The sequence below is a fragment of the Lissotriton vulgaris genome, chromosome 1_1, assembly GCF_964263255.1.
Source record: "Lissotriton vulgaris chromosome 1_1, aLisVul1.2, whole genome shotgun sequence".
In the NCBI taxonomy this organism is placed as follows: Eukaryota; Metazoa; Chordata; class Amphibia; order Caudata; family Salamandridae; genus Lissotriton; species Lissotriton vulgaris.
In genome coordinates this window covers 1,073,707,197-1,073,719,963 of record NC_141685.1, presented here as the reverse complement: position 1 = coordinate 1,073,719,963, position 12,767 = coordinate 1,073,707,197, and the positions used below count along the sequence as shown (strand labels likewise).

General features: G+C 49.7%; 1 protein-coding gene across 4 annotated transcripts in view; it reads left to right on the top strand.

Moving 5' to 3' along the window:
* Positions 1-12,767, top strand: part of PLA2G6 (phospholipase A2 group VI) — a 604,218-nt gene that overhangs the window by 507,760 nt on the left and 83,691 nt on the right. For all 4 annotated transcript variants that reach the window (XM_086963273.1, XM_086963270.1, XM_086963277.1 and 1 more), the window contains one exon: positions 148-238. In XM_086963273.1, coding sequence (XP_086819399.1) covers positions 148-238 — 91 coding nt within the window. The remainder of the gene's footprint in view (positions 1-147; positions 239-12,767) is intronic.

The window sequence follows — 12,767 nt, the reverse complement described above, 5'->3', positions numbered from 1 at the left end:
TTTGCAGTAAATCTGCTCCTTCCAGATTAGCTGATTTATTGTTTTGCCCAGTTTGCTATCACAGTGTTCATTTTCTTGCCACTGGGATGCCTGGTTACGTGATGCAAGACCAGTGGTTCATTGAGCTCCAGCTCTTTCTCTTTGCAGGTTTTGGGGATGCTGTGTACATCGCCACTGGCCTTACTGCCATGATGGGTATGGGCCAAGATTGCGTGGACTCCTCTGATGGACTCAGGCGGTAAGTGAATGCTGGAGAGCATAGGTTTTTGGTGGAAGGAGATGTCGTTTTGTGTGCCGTTAGTGACTGCTAGAGAAGGCCCCAGATTAGGAATGAAAGCACCAATGCCTGCCCCGTCTGGGATTTCAGTCAATACCACATTCACTTACAAGCAGTTGGGGAGCAATATGAGTCAAAGTCAACCGAGCCTGAATGTGTGCCACAGCATTTGCTACTGGAGACTGATTTTGGCGGTTCTCCAGTCGATGGGACACAAGTTATGTGCGTCTGACTCCGGGGGTCTTCCCACCCATACGTGTCTCATTGCAAGATGCGCTGAGCACACGTACCCTACCACACATTCCGGCTTGGTTGCACAGCTGACTTCAGCAGCCCCCAGTTTTCTACTCATTCACGTCACAATACAAGACACGCTGAACAAACGCACCCGACTACACTACTTATTAGTCAGTGCATGGAGAGACATTCTTGTCGGTCTACACAGTTTGGTATCCGCTACTTGTTCTATCCAAACATGCTTTCAACTCTCTGCTAGACGTTTTCCCCCTCCCCTCAGAGGGTGCCCGACTGGGCTCCTAGTGAGTATTTTTACCTATTCTCACTTGTGTTTTGTGCACTCCACCGTCTAAGTCTTCTGTTTGTTGGAATTCTTCAGGTGTCCCCCATTTTCAGTTCCTGATGAGACCCCCAACCATAAATAGTGGGGTCGAAACATCATCGACTTACATAACAACAAATCATGTTCGAGGCAGGTGAGCTGCAGATCACATGCTTTGCATAGCCTGCCATCTAGTGTGGGGTCCGGATGTTTGCACTTTGTTTTTCTTCGAAGAAGTATTTCCCAGTCACGAAGTAGGTAACTCCTCCTTTCGGTGATAGTGTGCATGGGCATCAGCTCCATTGTTAGATTGTTTTTTTTCCTCCATCGAGTTCGGATGTGAATTGCTGCGCTCCGGTTCGGCACAGTTTCTCGGGTTCCCTTCGATGTGCAATCCACTACCCTCGATGGTATTGTTTCTCGATTGCGCTCCCCATTCTCTGCGTATCGTTTCAACTCGAAGGTCTTTGATCAGATAACTTGTGGAGGGCCGTTGGGCCTACCCACGTCGAGCTCGCTCGCAGTCGATGGAACAGACTCCATTCAAGCTCTGTCCCGGGTGTCACAAAAAGTTTCCGCGCACTGACTTGCATGAAGTGTGCAACCTCTGCCTATCCCCGTAACACGACTAACAAGACTGCGATACGTGCCGATAGTTTCGATCCAAGAAGACGTTCCGTGAGTCGGGCTCGAAGTCATGAAATGCAACATCAAAGTGGCTCCGCACCGGACATCTTCGGTGAAGATTCCGACAGAGAAGAATTCCAGGCTCAAGGAGCCGAAAAAGAAGCAGAGCATATCTTCGTGTCCGAGGACGACTCTGACATGGAAGAACAGTAGCAAGTTACACCGGGTCAGCGTACCGTGAGTGCAGAAACCCTCTCCCCCCAGCATTACCAGAAGAAAAAGGCTCTGGTCCCTCCCCTGCCCTCAGGCCAAGGTTGGCACTGAGAAAAAGTTTTGGACGCCCCACCCTCGTGGCCGGCGCCGAAACACAAGGAAAAGCTTTCCAGCTGGGGCTCGAGTCGGCCCCATGCTAGTGCCGACCCAAAACCTTCTGCACCGAAACCAAAACATGTCTTGGTGACTATTCCCTCGCTACCGAAGAGTAAATCTTTGGAGTCGAAACTTTTGATGCCGAAAACGGTGCCTAAAGAGAAAAAGATTCCATCAAAAGAACCTTCTTTCGACGTTCCGCCTCCGGATCCGAAACAAAAAGAACTGGTCATACATCCAAACACTGGACATATTCATGCCAAAGTGCCAGAGAGGAGGAAAATGGGCCTACAGGAGTACCACCACATTCCTTTAAAGAGTAAGAATGTGGGTACTAGCCGGGCCACGGAGGGACACGATATAGGATCTCAGCGGAGCATTCTTCAGACACAAATTGTGACAGGAGTGACTCCCCCCTGTGCCCCGATTCTCTGGACCTTCATATCTAGCGATGATTTTTTCGCTTCAACCAAGGCGCCTGTAATTGGCAGACGCGCTGATCTCCTTTTTCCACACACCTTAGCGCGTGTGTTGGACATCAAAACACGTGGCCTTCCTTTCTGCCACTCACTCATTCTGGTCCTGAAGAAAGTCCTGTCCAGATCCTACAGGGACTGAAACATGTAGGACGCGACCAAAAGACAACTGAGTAATCATAATTTTTTTACTACTAGTTGCATCACATAGTTTTTTATCCACACCCTGGGCCGCCACCAATAAATAATTAGGCAAGGATCCCCAGAGGTGTATTTTAACATTCACTTTCATCTACTTCACATTATTGCACAACACCTGCTCCGCTGTAGTCAGGCGTCGACGCACAACCAGGCGGCACTCTGCTGCCTGGTTGGACTCCGATGATGAAGCATGACACCAACCAGGTTGGTGTGTGAGGGGTTTCTAAACAAAGACGTTTTGTGCCTAGCTGACATAGCCACACTCACAGGTGACATGGGACACTAACTAGTTCCCATCTCTTCAATCCAGTGGGCTAGTCCTCGTTGTTTATTTGATTATACCTCAGGGGTAACGACTCGCCCCTTCAAACCCTTGCTCTCCATCTTTGGTTACTCTACTAACCCTTCTCCACCTTACATTCCACCTCCTTCACCCACTGATCCAAATTTGCTCATCACACACACAAATTCTCCATCACCACTATCACCTGACCCACAGGATGAAGGGGATGGGGATGAGGATAGGCCGCAGGACATTATTGACCCATGGGAGGATTATGACACTGATTCGTACACTGACAATGATCCGGATCTATATCCTTCTAAATCCTCACCACCTGACGACATCATAGGATATATAGAGCTACTTAACAGGACTGCTCATTATCATGGGGTGGAGTTACACAAAGAGGCTCTTGAAGAGGATTTCTTGTTCGAAACCTTAAGTTCCTCTCAGAGAGCTACTCACACATTACCAATGCTGAAATGGATGCTTAGGCATACAGACGCGATTTTTAAAGATCCTGTGAGGGCAAGAATTATTACACCCAGGGTGGAGAAAAAGTATAAGCCAGCACCTTCTGACCCCACTTACATCAAGGGTCAGCTTCCTTTAGACACTCTTGCAATTTCCAATGCTCGCAAAAGAGCAAACTCACAAACCACAGGTGAGGCCCCTCTTCCTGATAAGGATTCAAAATTAATCGATGCATCAGGCAAGAGAGTAGCGTCGCAAGCAGCCAATCATTGGTGCATTGCTAATTTCGCAAGCTTTATTAGCTCGCTACGACAGGGCTCATTACTATGAGCTAGAGAAACTTTGCAATTTCTGCCCGATGAGCACAAATCAAAGGCCAATGACCTTATTCAGGAGGGTAAATTAACCACGAATACCTCCATCCGGTGCTCCTTAGGCTCAGCAGACACAGCAACCCGTGCAGTGAACACCAGCATACTGCTAAGCAGGCATGCTTGGTTGAGAATATCAGGGTTCAAACCTGAGGTTCAAGCCTCTATTCTCAACCAACCATTCGACAAAGAACACCTCTTCGGCTCAACAGTGGACTCTTCGCTAGAAAAAATTAAGGCAGACACTGGGCCGCCAAGTCCATGGGGGCTTTGCAATAAACATCTAATGGAGATCCTTTTGTTGCTCCTTTTACAGGGGCGGCTCCGAAAATGTTTCCACAGAGAATCCCTCCCTTTCTTACAAAGCAACAACCAATCACCCTCATCAAGAGGTTATTTTAGCGGTGGATTTAGAGGTAACAACGGCAAGGGAAGAGGCAGAGGCAACTCAACACGCACTTCCCCTACAAACTACAAACCGTGACTTCCTTCCGCTACCCCAATCATTCCACTCCTGTCGGTGGTCGTCTCTCCCAATATCTACCCGTCTGGAATACAATCACCTCAGACAGATGGGTTTACAAATTATCCAATATATTTACTGCCTGGAACTTACAGACACTCCCCCAAACATTCCTCTAAGATCACACGCAATGTCACGAGAACATCACAACCTTCTCAAGCAAGAAGTTCTCTCTCTGTTAGGAGAAGAAGGAGCTATAGAACCAGTCCCATTACAGTATCAAGGGGCCGGTGTATACTCCCTGTACTTCTAAATTCCCAAGAAGTTCGGCTCTCCCAGGCCTATACTAGACCTCAGAGATCTAAATCTATACATTCAATCGGACAATTTTCATATGGTGACACTCCAACAAGTGCTCCCACTCCTTCAGCAAGGCGACTCTCGGTCCACCCTGGACTTGAAGGACGCCTATTTCCACATACCAATACACCCTGATCACCGTAAATACCTCATGTTCATTGTAGCGGGCCAACATTATCAATTCAAGGTGTTCCCATTCGGAGTCACCACCGCATCCAGGGTTTTCACCAAATGCCTGGCAATAGTCTCACCTCATCTACGAAGACAGCACATTCACGTCTTCCCATACTCAGACGACTGGCTCATAAAAGCCAGCTCGCAACAAAGCTGTCTACGTCACTCTCATAAAACAGTGCAGCTGCTCAACGATCTTGAATTCACAGTAAATCTGTCCAAGTTTCATCTCCAACCATCCAACACACAAGCGTATTTGGGAGCAACTATTGATGCACAAAAGCCTCTGGCCTACCCCAATTCGCAACATGCAGGTTCTACTATCTTTTAGCCTCATTGCCAGCTTGAGTATTCATTCAGTTACTAGGGGTGATGGCGTCTTGCATCCCTATAGTCCCTTACGCAAGACTTCAAATGCCTCCCATTCAGGAATGCTTAGCACGTTAGTGGAATCAGGTTCGGGTCAGTTATCAGATCTAGTGTTGGTGGATGGCCGCACTCATTGCTCTCTGCAGTGGTGGAATCCACAAAACCTTTCAAAAGGGTGGCCCTTCATTGACCCGGTTCCACAGACCGTGCTAACAGCAGACAAAATGCTCACTGGTTGGGGAGCTCATCTCCAAACTCACACAATTGAGGGCATGTTGAGCCTGCAACAAAAACAGATTCACAAAAATCATTTAGCGCTTCTAGCAATTTTTCTAGTGCTCCAAGCCTTTCAAGTTCATCTAGTAGGCAAAGCTGTCCTGATACGTACAGGCAACATGGCAGCAATGTTCTACATACAAAAACAAGGGGGGGGACACACTCTCTCCAGCTGTCTCAATTAGCACAGACCATCTAGAGGTGGTCCATATGCCGCAAAATGTATATCCTCGCAGAACACCTTCCAGGAGTAGACAATCAAATAGCAGACCTGCTCAGTCGTCAAAGACAACAGATCCACGAGTGGGAACTCCACCATCAAGTTCTCCTCCCATTCTTTCAGATGTGGGGCGTCCCAGATCTGTTCGCCACACACCTAAACGCAAAATGTCCAAGCTTCGCACCCAGGTATCCACACCCATTGTCCACAGGCAATGCACAATGGAGGAATTGGTCAGGGATATTTGCCTACGCTTTTCCGTCTCTCCCACTCATTCCATTAGTGGTTCGGAAGCTCAGACAGGTGTCCCTGACACTAATCCTAGTTGCGCCCACATGGACCCATCAACCCTGGCTCACCACCCTGTTGGAGCTCTCAGTAGTTCCTCACCAAAACTACATCTTACACCCTATCTCCTCACTCAGAGCCGTGGCGAGATAAGACATCCAGATCTCAATCATCTCAACCTTGCGATCTAGCACCTGAAGTTTTAAAGTTTGGCTACCTCAATCTTCCGCCAGACTGCATGAACATTAATAAAGAGGCTAGAGGTCCTTCCAAAAGGGCTTGCTATGGAGCAAAGTGGAAGCGGTTTGTCATATATTGTAACAACAATCTAATCAAGCGTCAGTTCAGAACATTATATGCTACTATTTATTATATCTACAGCGTTCAAACTTAGCGTACACATCCATACGCTTACATCTTGCTGCAATAGCGCATACCTTCAAAATAGTGAACATCTGTCTCTCTTCAGAGTGCCTGTCATTAAAGCATTTATTGAAAGACTTAAAAGAGTAATTCCCCCAAGACTTCCACCTGCTCCAGTGTGGAATCTCAACATTGTCCTCACCAGACTGATGGGTCCACCTTTTGACCCATTGCACAGATGTGAGCTTCAATTTCTCAATTTGGAAGGTAGCTTTCCTCATAGCTATCACATCTCTGAGGAAAGTAGGTGAGCTTCAGGCACTAACCATAGATGAACCATTTTTACAAGTACACCAAAACAAAGTGGTTCTTAGGACTAAACTTAAGTTTCTACCAAAGGTCATTTCTGCCTTTCATATCAACCAATCTGTTGAGTTGCCTGTGTTCTTCTCTCAACCAGATTATGTGGCAGAATATGCTCTACACACCGTAGATGTTAAAAGAGCATTACTCTATTACATAGAAAGGACAAAACCTTTCCGTAAGACAAAGCAACTCTTTGTGGCTTTTGCTCCACCACATAAAGGCAATCCCATATAAAAATCAGGTATTGCACGGTGGTTAGTCAAATGCATTCAGACATGCTATGCAAAAGCAAAACGAACATTAACAATTCCCCCTAGAGTGCACTCCACCCACAAACTAGGGGCTTCTTAGGAAATATCCTCATAGATGACATCTGCAAAGCTGCAACATGGTCTACACCTCACACATTCACAAAACACTATTGTGTAGACGTGTTAGCAAGACAGCAAGCTAGTGTGGGCCAAGTCATTTTACTTACACTATTTCAAACCACTGCAACAGCTACAGGTTAGACACCGCTTTGGGAGATCACTGCTATATAGTCTATGCAAAGCATGTGATCTGCAGCTCACATGCAGCGAACGGAAAATGCTACTTACCCAGTATGTACCTGTTTTTGGCATGTAGAGCTGTAGATTCACATGTGCCCACCCGCCTCCCTGGGTACCTATACCTGTTGCAGTGATATCTTACTTAGATACATATACATCGACATCTCTTTCTACTACTCTGACTAACTCCATTGTCACCCTCTGCGGGAAAATAATCTAACAATGGAGTTGATGCCCATGCCCTCTATCACCGAAAGGAGGAGTCACCTACCTCGTGACTGGGAAAGACTTCTTTGAAGAAGAAAAAAAGGCAAACATCCGGACCAAACACTAGATGGCAGGCTATGCAAAGCATGTAAATCTACTGCTCTACATGCCAAGAACAGATGCATACTGGTTAAGTACCATTTTCCTTTCCAGTTTTTGTAGAGAAATAACAAGGTTTCTGAATCATTGTTTAAATTATAATGCTCATTTCCATGTATTGAGAAACCATGTTGTATGTCATATTTTTTGTCACTCAAAATATGGTGGTTCTCATTTCACTTGGGACACTGAGCACTTCTTATATGTATTTTTTTAAATACAGAAAGGACTTTGTGATGACAGTATTTAGTTTCCTGACTGTATTCTGAATAGGCGTCTCCCCTCAACAGACTTCCCTAGCATTATCTGACATTGTGCATGATTATTATTAAGTTACTTTGGAGCAAGACCACTGACTCATTGTCAGTGAAATTGCTCTCCCACCCTCGCAGCTCCACCATTAAGTGAGGTGCCCCTGCCCTCTTGAGTGTTGGTGATCGAGGCCCTCCTCCACCCACAGGTTTCCCTGCGCCTCATCCCTGGTGGTCCAGTGGACCTCTGTCTCCTTTCTTTCTTTCTGCTCCTTCACTCGTTTTTCTCCCCTTTCTATCTTTCACCTTTCTGCACCCCTGCTCTTTTGCGCCTTATTTCTTCCCATTTTCCCTTTCTCTCCCTCTGCTCCTTCACTCGTTTTCACTCGTTTTTCTCCCCTTTCTATCTTTCACCTTTCTGCACCTCTGCTCTTTTGTGCCTTATTTCTGCCCATTTTCCCTTTCTCTCTCTCTGTCCCTTCACTCGTTTTCACTCGTTTTTCTACCCTTTCTATCTTTCACCTTTCTGCTCTTTTCTGCATCTCTGCTCTTTTGTGCCTTATTTGTGCTTATTTTCCCTTTTCTCTTTATCCCTTCTTTCCTCCCTTTACCTTTCCCCGCCGCTACTGCCCCCGCGCCCCCCCCCCCCAGCGCGACCGGCCCAATCCAGCTCCCCTCCTCGCTCCCGCCTCCCAGCTGTCCAGCCCTCCCCGACCCCTACTTAATGGCGGCCACTGCGGGGACAGGCGAGCAAGACCACTGACTCATTGTCAGTGAAATTGCTCTCCCACCCTCGCAGGTCCACCATTAAGTGAGGTGCCCCTGCCCCTGCACTCTTGAGTGTTGGTGATCGAGGCCATCCTCCACCCGCAGGTTTCCCTGCGCCTCATCCCTGGTGGTCCAGTGGACCTCTGTCTCCTTTCTTTCTTTCTGCTCCTTCACTCGTTTTTCTCCCCTTTCTATCTTTCACCTTCTGCACCCCTGCTCTTTTGCACCTTATTTCTGCCCATTTTCCCTTTCTCTCCCTCTGCTCCTTCACTCGTTTTCACTCGTTTTTCTCCCCTTTCTATCTTTCACCTTTCTGCACCTCTGCTCTTTTGTGCCTTATTTCTGCCCATTTTCCCTTTCTCTCTCTCTGCCCCTTCACTCGTTTTCACTCGTTTTTCTACCCTTTCTATCTTTCACCTTTCTGCTCTTTTCTGCATCTCTGCTCTTTTGTGCCTTATTTCTGCTTATTTTCCCTTTTCTCTTTATCCCTTCTTTCCTCCCTTTACCTTTCCCCGCCGCTGCTGCCCCCGCTGCCCCTCCCACCCCCCCAGCGCCACCTACCCAATCCAGCTCCGCTCTCAGCTCCCAGCTGTCCAGCCCTCCCCGACCCCTACTTAATGGCGGCCGCGGGCTGTGGGCGCGCCGCTGGTGCACCGAAGGCGCGTCAAAGGCAAGCACGTCTGCGCCCGTCTGCGACCCGTCCGCGACCAGCACCAGGAACCCTGGACCTTCGCCCCGCCAACGCTACGACCCAGCAGCACTCCACGCACTCAACCCAGGCTGCAACAACAACTGCAAGCTAGCATCACCAGCCGACACCCATGGACCCTTCAGCTGTCACCGCTGCCGGCACACCTGCAGCACCGCCAAGAACACGGATCCAGCACAACCCGTCCACAAGAACACAACCGAACCGAAGACCCTGCAATGCATCCTCCTCAACGTACGATCCCTCCACAAACACGGCACAGAAATCTGGGACCTCCTCGACAGCACCACCCCAGATGTAGCATTCTTCACCGAAACCTGGACCAACACCACCTCGGGACCGGACATTGCCATCGCCATCCCCCAAGGATACAAGATCTCCAGGAAGGACCGCACACCCACCCAGGAGGAGGAATCGCCATCGTCCACAAATCCAGCCTCCGCCTGAGCACACTCCCTGACGAGTCCACAAAACTGATGGAACACCTTCACTTCAAGATACTGGCCAGCCCCACCGCCGCCCTCCGAGGAACCCTCATCTACCGACCCCCTGAACCCCGCGGACCCTTCGCCAACTCCATCATGGACATTATCTCCCCGCAGGCCATCGCATCCACCAACTACACCCTGCTGGGAGACCTCAACTTCCACCTCGACAATCAACTGGACCCCAACACCACATGCCTCCTGGACAACCTCCACAACATTGGACTCCGCCAGTTCGTGACCGAGCCCACGCACTCAGCAGGACACACCCTCGACCCCTTCTTCACTACAGGAAACTCCATCACCTTCAGCCACACCACCGAACTCCCATGGACCGACCATCGTTGCGTCCACTTCACCTTCAGAACATCCACCATCCACAGACACCAGCACCTGCTTCCACAAAGAAACTGGACCAAAATCACCGATGACCAGCTCACCTCCTCACTCAACAACTCCACCCCAACCATCGGGGAAAACGACGACCCCAACACCGCAGCCCGAACCCTGCATAGATGGATCTCAGACAGCACCAACACCATAGCCCCCCTCAAGAAAAACAACAATACCCGTGCCAAGAAAGCCAGATGGTTTACCACCGAACTTCGAGAGTCCAGGCGCACATGCCGCCGCCTCGAGAAGACCTGGAGAAACACCAAATCCACAGAAGCCCACAACAACTTCAGAGCCGCCACCAATGCCCACCATCAACTCATCAGAGAAACGAGGAAAAAAGCGATTGAAGACAGAATCTCCACCCACGCACACAACAGCAAGGAACTCTTCAGCATCTTCAAGGAGTTCGCCCAACCCACGAGCGAGTCTACCGACATCCCTCCCTCACAAGACATCTGCGACAAACTCAGCATCTTTTTCCACCACAAAATCAAGAGCATCTACGACAACTTCGACGAAGACAACCAACACACTGAACCCTCACCAACCACCCCTGACACCCGGAAAGCAGCGATTGATGACTGGACAACCCTCACCACCGAAGACACACTGAAGACAATGAAGTCAATCCACTCAGGGGCCCCCACGGACCCCTGCCCCCACCACATCTTCAACAGAGCCGCCAACACCATCGCACCCATGCTCTGCTACACCATCAACCGCTCCCTGGCGACCGCCTCGTTCCCCGACGACTGGAAACACGCCGAGGTCAACCCGCTCCTGAAGAAACCCTCAGTGGACCCCACCGACCTCAAAAACTACAGACCCATCTCCCTGCTCCCGTTCCCAGCGAAAGTCATCGAGAAAGCCATCAACAGCCAACTCGCCACATTCATTGAAGAACACAACATCCTCGACTCCTCCCAATCCGGCTTCAGAAAAAGCCACAGTACGGAAACCGCCCTCCTCGCCGCAACAGACGACATCCGCACCTTACTGGACAAAGGAGAAACAGTAGCCCTCATCCTCCTCGACCTATCAGCGGCGTTCGACACAGTCTCCCACCGCACCCTAATACGCAGACTCTACGATGCAGGAATCCAGGACAAGGCCCTCGACTGGATCTGCTCCTTCCTCTCCGGCAGGACGCAGCGGGTCAGACTCCCCCCTTTCCTCTCGGACCCCACACCTACCACCTGCGGAGTCCCCCAGGGCTCCTCCCTCAGCCCGACGCTCTTCAACGTCTACATGGCTCCACTTGCCCCCTTCGTCAGAACCTACGGACTCAACATCGTGTCATACGCAGACGACACCCAGCTCATCCTCTCCCTATCCAACGAGCCCAACACCGCCAGACGCAACTTTTGGCATGGAAGCGTCGCCAAATGGATGAAAAACAGCTGCCTACAACTAAACACCAACAAAACAGAAATACTCAGCATGGGCCCAAACCCTGACGCCTGGAGCGACACCTGGTGGCCCACCGCCCTCGGAAACCCGCCAACCCCCACAGACCACGCACGCAACCTGGGAATCATCCTGGACTCCGAGCTCAAAATGGACCGCCAGATCAACTCTGTCTCATCTTCCTGCTTCCACACCCTCCGCCTCCTTCGTAAGACCTTCAAATGGATCCCCCTCGAACACAGAAAGACAGTCACTCACGCCCTGGTCACCAGCAGACTCGACTACGGCAACGCACTCTACGCCGGAATAAAGAAAAACCTCATCCGCAAGCTACAGAACATCCAGAACGCCGCCGCAAGACTGGTCCTCAACCTACCAAAACACTGCCACATCTCCCAGCACCTGCGCACACTCCACTGGCTCCCCGTCGAGGCGAGAATCACCTTTAAGATGCTCACCCACGCACACAAGGCCCTCCACGGCACCGGACCAGCATACCTGAACAGCCGACTCAAATTCCACGCACCCCAAAAGACCCTACGATCAGCCCAGCTTTCCTACGCCGTGGTCCCTCGCACCAGAAAGACCAGATCGGGAGGCCTCTCCATCTCCTTCCTCGCGGCCAAAGCATGGAACGCCCTTCCGCTCCACCTCAGACAGACAACATCGCTCCCCATCTTCGCAAGAAACCTCAAAACCTGGCTCTTCGAGAGACCCCCTCCTTGATGGAATGGAACCTGCACCCCCCCTCCCCCTCACCACCTTGAGACCCTCACGGGTGAGTAGTCGCGCTTTAACAAACTCCTGATTGATTGATTAATTGACTTTGTATTTTCCACAAGAACCGTTTTTTCGATACAAGTTAATTGACAAGGTCCCATGTGAGTAGGGTTGCCTTAGTTTTCAAAGTAAAACATTAAAGGATCACATCCACTAAAGCCACCAGCCACCTTGCATCAACTGCTCTTTGCACTCTCTCTTCCATTGCCATGTAATGGACGACCAAAGAACCAAAACCCAAGAACCGCTCGTGGAGAGTGCCACCATCATAGACCGCGATTCATTGAAGTCCTCACGCCCTCTATTTCGGAGGGCTTACCTTCAGTGCTGAGTCCCTTGTTGAAGGCTCAACAGTCAGCTGTCTTGTCAGTGGTTCATCATCCACATTTGCAGCCCTGTCGTCGGTGAACTGTTCCGCAGATGAGGACTCTATCATTGATGGTTAGATAATGCATTTTTCTATCCTTACTACTATTCCTGTGTAACTTAGTGTTTCACCTTTTAGAAAAACCCTCTGTCTCGCTTGCCATTTGGATGT